We start from the raw sequence: 7,500 nt of genomic DNA, 5'->3' as shown, positions 1-7,500 counted from the left end.
GCGTGTCTTTTTCTTTGATTTCTGAATGAGCTGGGGGGAATGATAGTCGGGGAACAAGCGTTTAAAACAAAACGTGTCAAAGCTTTTTATGGGTACCGTTACCATTGTTTCAGGGGGGTGTCATGGGTGGCGTCGCTTCGATAGGATAGCGGTACTGGCTCTGGCATTGCTGTTATGATTTACTGCGCATCTTTTCGAAATTATAATTTTTGATTGTTATTGTTAACATGTTATGTTCGGATCGTTGTTTTTTTTAATATATTGATGTTATTGACGATGATGAATAAGACGTGATTGGACGATTTGAAACTCGGAGAAGAAAAAAAAAAAGAAAGGAGAATTGAGTTTCCTAGTTACAATATATTTATTTAAATACGTAGAGCTTATTCATTTATTCATCTATTTATTCAACCATTTTATTTATACGTGTCTTTATATATATATATATATATATATATATATATATATATATATATATATATATATATAAGGAACGAAATTGACGTCACTCAGTTCTTTGTTATTGTTGTTAGCCAGCCAGTTTTATGAGTTGTTTTAACTAATTTGTATCAATCAGACTATAAACGTTAAAGTTACACATAGTTCTGTGTGTTGGTATAGATAGTATGCAGATGACGTCACTCAGGCCTTTGTTATTGTTTTTGCCATCCGCGTTTGTGAGTTGTTCTCACTAAACTGTATTAACCAGACTATAAAAGTTCATTTTTACACAGAGTTTGTGTGTTGGTCCGTTATACTTCCGGATGGCAATGTTGTGAACTCCTTGGCCAAGCGCAATCTATCTATAGATAGAATGCGCTTGGCCAAGGAGTTCACAACATTGCCATCCGGAAGTATAACGGACCAACACACAAACTCTGTGTAACGATGAACTTTTATAGTCTGGTTAATCCAGTTTAGTGAGAACAACTCACAAACGCGGATGGCAAAAACAATAACAAAGGCCCGAGTGACGTCATCTGCATACTATCTATATTATACCCGGCTGACGGATGTTATGAGTATAGTATATCAATTATAACACATAGCATCAATATTTTTTTTGTTGACAAATTCTAGCACCGTCGTTCATTGATTAGCATTCCCGTGTGTTCATTGGTTTGCCGATTCATTGAATCATTTGTTCATTTTATTGAAAATATCAAATTATTAAGAAATTAAGTAGCAGGCACCGGTGTAAGATAAAGAACTGAGTAATAATAATAATGATGATGATGATAATAATAATAATAATAATAATAATAATAATAATAATAATAATAATAATAATAATAATAATAATAATAATGATGATATAATAATAATAATAATATAATAATAATAATAATAATAATAATAATAATAATAATAATAATAATAATAATAATAATAATAATAATGATAATAATAATAATAATAATAATCATCTTCATTTCATTTCTCCGCTGTTTAGCCTACAACACACGCAATCGTTTTGCAACCACAGTCGTGTGTAAGCTTGATCATTTCTTTATTATTCTATTAATGGGAGTGATCTATATTCATGTTTTCGTCCAACCCAGTCATCAATCACATGATTTTTTTTTTGCTGTACAACGATTGGACATTTCTCAATGCATCTAAACACGCTGCTTTATTTATGAATGTTGCAAACGTACCCATGAGTCATGCTGATCAAAATGACCGTTGGATATTTCTCAAATTGTGAACACCTTTCACTATGTGGGTCATTTTGAGCAAACTTTGCAATGTGACCAATGACCTCGAGCACATGGAAATGTAATATAGATAGAATGCGCTTGGCCAAGGAGTTCACAACATTGCCATCCGGAAGTATAACGGACCAACACACAAACTCTGTTGTAACCATGAACGTTTATAGTCAGGTTAATACAGTTTAGTGAGAACAACTCACAAACGCGGATGATAGATAGTATGCAGATGACGTCACTCAGGCCTTTGTTATTGTTTTTGCCATCCGCGTTTGTGAGTTGTTCTCACTAAACTGTATTAACCTGACTATAAACGTTCATGGTTACACAGAGTTTGTGTGTTGGTCCGTTATACTTCCGGATGGCAATGTTGTGAACTCCTTGGCCAAGCGCATTCTATCTATATATAGTATGCAGATGACGTCACTCAGGCCTTTGTTATTGTTTTTTCCATCCTCGTTTGTGAGTTGTTCTCACTAAACTGTATTAACCAGACTATAAAAGTTCATGGTTACACAGAGTTTGTGTGTTGGTCCGTTATACTTCCGGATGGCAATGGTGTGAACTCCTTGGCCAAGCGCATTCTATCTATAGATAGTATGCAGATGACGTCACTCAGGCCTTTGTTATTGTTTTTGCCATCCGCTTTTGTGAGTTGTTCTCACTAAACTGTATTAACCAGACTATAAAAGTTCATTGTTACACAGAGTTTGTGTGTTGCTCCGTTATACATCCGGATGGCAATGTTGTGAACTTCTTGGCCAAACGCATTCTATCTATAGCGCTTGGCTAAGAAGCTCACAACATTGCCATCCGGAAGTAAAACGGACCAACACACAAAACTATGTGTAACTTTGAAGGTGTATAGTCTGGTTAATACGTTTAGTGAGAATTACTCATAAACGCGGATGGCAAAAAACAATAACAAAGGCCTGAGTGACGTCATCTTCATTCTATCTATAGATCGTGCCCATTCATTTCACTTACACAGGATGGTGATGAACCAACGCATCATTTCGTATTTGTTTGTAAATATATATGTATATATATATATATATATATATATATATATATATATATATATATATATATATATATATATAATATATATATATATATATATATATATATATATATATATATATATATATATATATATATATATATATATTTCTATATATAAACATTACATCGCCCTGTTGCACACTTATTTCGTAAATAATCGATTATCCTGAGTGCCAGGTGTTCTTTTTTTCTTTTCTTTTTTTACCCATTCATTCATTCATTCATTCATTCATCATTCATTTATTCATTCATTTATTAATTAATTCATTTATTCATTCATTTTTTAATTCATTCATTCATTCATTCATTCTTTAATTCATTCATTCATTTATTCATTCATTCATTCATTCATTCAATCATTCATTCTTTAATACATTCACTCATTAATTAATTAATTAATTCATTCATCCATTCATTCATCATTCATTTATTTATTCATTTATTTATTAATTCATTTATTCATTCACTCATTCATTCATTCATTCATTCATTCATCCACCTTTGCAGACAAAGCAAAAATATAAGGGAAAAAAAACAACCCAATATAGTGAAAACTATTGGCATGAGATTGCCCCAACTGTCGGATAGTTCGAAGATGACGTCACTCAGGTCTTTGTTATTGTTTTTTGCCATCCGCGTTTATGAGTAATGCTCACTGAACTGTATGAACTTGACAATAAACGTTCATGGATACACACAGTTCTGTGTGTTGGTCCGTTTATACTTCCGGATGGCAATGTTATGAGCTTATAAGGCCAAGCGCATACTATCTATAACTGGTAGCACATCTACCAGGATGTCTGAGGTTCGATCCCCATCGAGATTCTTTATTCTTCTAATCAGATCAATCTCGAGTGGTTCTAATGTGGTGTAGTGTGGTATCAATAGACTACGGACCGAAAGGTGCTTTGAGTGGTTTTAGTTGAGTCCTTGGAAAAGGCTTTCTGCTTTTTTTTTCTGGCACTGTTTGATGCACACTTATTCAGAATGTTTATTTTACACCAGTAGTCCTTCATAGCCATGAGGCCCACGGTCTTTGTTCCTATTAATCCTGTTTGGGCCTTGAGGCACATAGGGCATCCACCAGACATCTTCATTTTTTGCGATCGGCTATGTGGTCTCGTGGTATGACACTCGCTTTCGGATCGGAAGGTCCTGGGTTCGAGCCTCGCGCTCGGCGCATAGTTGAGTCCTTGGAAAATGCTCTTTACTCACATTCTCTCACCGTACTCAGGTGTAAAATGAGTACCTGGCCGTTAACAGCGTTGTCTTTGTCAGAAAAATTGTAATATCGCCTAACAGGCGTCATGTCCCGACCTACATGTAAAATGTTGCTGTTGACCAGGGACCCCTTGTAAAGCGCTTTGAGCACATTTAGTGGATATTGCGCTTTATAAAGCTCAATTTTTTAACATTTTTTTTGGCGGTTGCTGTATTCCAGGACAGGCCTGCTTCCTTTAATTCTTTCTTCCTTAGTCAGGATTTTTTTTCTGGGTCTCCCTCGCCTTCTATTCCCATCTGCTGTCCAGTACAGGACCGTCTTGGGAAGTGATCCTTTTTTCAGTCTTGTTACATGACCCAGCCAACGCCATCTTCTTCTTTTCATTTGGCTTTCAATGCTAATGCAGTCAGCTTTCTTTAATAGACCCACTTAAAAAAAATAAATTTGGAGGCCAAAATGTGTGACAAATTCTTTTTAGACACTTGTTTAGAAATGTTTCTAGTTTCCGTTTTATGGAGGATGTGATTTTCCAGCTTTCACTTCCATAAGGCAGTACATTTAAAACATTGCTTTTGTATATTTTCAGCTTAGTCTTTCTCATAATTTGCGTAGATTATGAGGCCCATGGAACCGGAGTGTATTCTAGTGTCTATAGATAGTATGCGCTTGGCTAAGAAGCTCGCAACATTGCCATCTGGAAGTATAGATAGTATGCAGATGACGTCACTCAGGCCTTTGTTATTGTTTTTGCCATCCGCGTTTGTGAGTTGTTTTCACTAAACTGTATTAACCAGTCGCAGCCTTCGTGAACTAAAAGCCTGATAATAACCAACAAAACTCAAGCACACGCTATAGATAGAATGAAGTTGACGTCAATCGGGTCTTTGTTATTGTTTTTTTGCCATCCGCGTTTATGAGTAATGCTCACTGAACTGTATTAACCCGACTATAAAAGTTCATGGTTACACAGAGTTTGTTTTTTGGTCCGTTATACTTCCGGATGGCAATGTTGTGAACTCCTTGGCCAAGCGCATTCTATCTATAACGGACCAACACACAAAACTGTGTGTATTCATGAACGTTTATAGTCGGGTTAATACATTTCAGTGAGCATTACTCATAAACGCGGATGGCAAAAAAACAATAACAAAGACCCGATTGACGTCAACTTCATTCTATCTATAGCGTGTGCTTGAGTTTTGTTGGTTATTATCAGGCTTTTAGTTCACGAAGGCTGCGACTCAACCCTCAAAACGGCATCTTAACTCTTGAGGTGATTGCTGAATCCATAGTCATTGGGACCCCCCCCCCCCCTCTCTCTCTCTCTCTCTCTCTCTCCTCTCTCTCTCTCTCTCTCTCTCTCTCTCTGGTTGTTATAGAACATAACATTTCCACTCGTAGGATCCAGGTTCAAATCTCAAGAACCTGTATTCCACCAGGAAGACACCGGTGTTGGCATCTCGTTTGTTTTTTCTCTTTGTGAATGAAACTTAGCCCCTGTAGGTCACATTGCGGTTCTGCACTGCGGCTGACGCCTGGATTATTTCGGTCTTCTCAGAGCCGAAATTGCCTCAATTCACTCTTATCTTTATAGTGAAGAAATGTCGTGACATCAAACACTCTACTTTTTTGGTTCCAAATCCTTGGGAGTGTGTTTGTAACCAGACCACCGGAGGACTACAATGAATAGGTTACATAAAGGTAGCATAACTATTTTAGTAGCAGGATGTATAGATAGAACGAAGTTGATGTCACTCAGGTCTTGGCTAAGAAGTTCACAAGTTTGCCATCCGGAAGTATAACGGACCAACACGAGGATGGATTATCTTTAATAAATAATAAATAAAATAATAAAATTCCCTTTATTCATCCCCAAGGGGAAATTTGTCTTTTGGGTCTATCCCAAGGGAAGACTGGAATAACCCAGGCGTCAGCCGCATTGCAGCGCCGCAAAGTGAGCTAGGGCGAGGTGAATTGCTCAAGGCCACACAACGAGGCGGGTAGTCGAACTCGGTACCTTTTGGGTACGAAGCAAAGACCACGCTGCCCCCTAAATAATATTGGATATGTTGCTATCATTATTGACGACCAGCATAATATATTTAAGCTAGAAATTAAAGACACCATCACTCTGACACCAGAAGATGATTTACACAAGGTAGCTTTTCAGTCTGGAAAAGTGGTTTTACACTTCCAATGAAATAGGAACCAGCTTTTTTGACATCACATTTTTCTTTCCTAATCTTTATTAAATTTTCTTCTTTTTTTTTTTTTTTTGTTTAAAGAAAAACAAACAATTCGACATAATATTATCTTCTGCCATCAAGTTTTATTTTATCACAAACTAAAAACAACAAAACAACAACAAAACAAATCAACTACGGCCTTGCAAGATATTCAATAATTTAACCCATTTAATCTCCTTGAGCACTACTAACGACAACTGACTTACCAGGCGGTACTCAAACCTAAATAGTATGACGTCACAATAATAGGTCTGATCGTAGCCTCGGCCAATCTTATTTTCCCGATACGAAGACTGTCGCCTTCGTAAACTTCAGACTCGATTCTGACTAACAATGACGTCATCAAAGAAGCCGATGGTCGCAAAACGAGAGTGAAAAGTGAGTTGTTGTTGTTAGAATAAGTGCTCAATAAGAAAACAGATGATTCTATTGGTTGAGCTAGCTTATGATTACAACTCATATTTTACGTTTTTCCCCTCTTCATCTTCGTCTTCTTTTATGACGATTTTTTTTTGGTATTAGTATCTACCAGGTCATGAGTTTACGAAGGCAATGCTAGGACTGGCTAGGACTCTTGTTTCGACGTCATTTTTAGGTTAGTGTACCCGTCGCCATCGTTATCTTATAGTCTGACACCAGAAGCCACCAGGACTTATAGTTTGACGTCATTTAAAAAAAAGTTTTTTGCACCGTCTAGTGAGTTGTCATTAGTAGTGCTCAAGGAAACAAGTTATTCCATTGGTTGAACTATTGAATACAACTCAAGATTTGTTTTCTTTTGGGGACAAAAACTTGTCATTTGACGTCATATTTTGGTCATTGTCAGGATATAAGTTTGAGATGGCTATGCTCTCAGACGGTTGGCGTTAGTAGATCTGTCTCTCAAGGAAACAAGTGATCCCATTGGTTGGAACTATTGAATACAACTCACGATTTGCTTTCTTTTTGGTGGTCAAGCTTTGTCTTTTGACGTAATCTTTTGGTCAGTGTCAGGCTATGAGTTTACGAAGGCTACAGAAGGCAACAGAGAGAGAGAGAGAGAGAGAGAGAGAGAGAGAGAGAGAGAGAGAGAGAGAGAGATAGAGAGAGAATCTAGATGAGAGCTGGAGACTTATCCGTGGTGATGACCGTTGTCATGGTGTGGGGGATGAGTTGGGTGTGAGGGGTGAGTTGGGTGTGAGGGGTGAGTGTGCGGGGCATTGGTTTGGGGAGCAACAGTCGTCGTGTTGGAGTTGGAGGAGCTTGCTGCTGTTGT

The 7,500-nt window shown here is 37.1% G+C and overlaps 1 protein-coding gene across 1 annotated transcript in view; it reads right to left on the bottom strand.

Annotated features, from left to right (window-relative positions):
* Nucleotides 1–6,308: 6,308 nt before the first annotated feature.
* The window catches only part of LOC144956939 (uncharacterized), a 9,912-nt gene continuing 8,720 nt past the window's right edge, over nt 6,309–7,500 (bottom strand). The window contains exon 4 of the mRNA XM_078887772.1: nt 6,309–7,500. This exon is cut by the window's right edge and continues 58 nt beyond it. Coding sequence (XP_078743898.1) covers nt 7,357–7,500 — 144 coding nt within the window. The 3' untranslated portion in view covers nt 6,309–7,356.

This window comes from Berghia stephanieae, chromosome 11, assembly GCF_034508935.2.
Source record: "Berghia stephanieae isolate SIO BIC M18660-M18661 chromosome 11, UCSD_Bste_1.3, whole genome shotgun sequence".
Lineage (NCBI taxonomy): Eukaryota > Metazoa > Mollusca > Gastropoda > Nudibranchia > Aeolidiidae > Berghia > Berghia stephanieae.
This window is presented reverse-complemented; position numbering and strand designations above follow the sequence as displayed.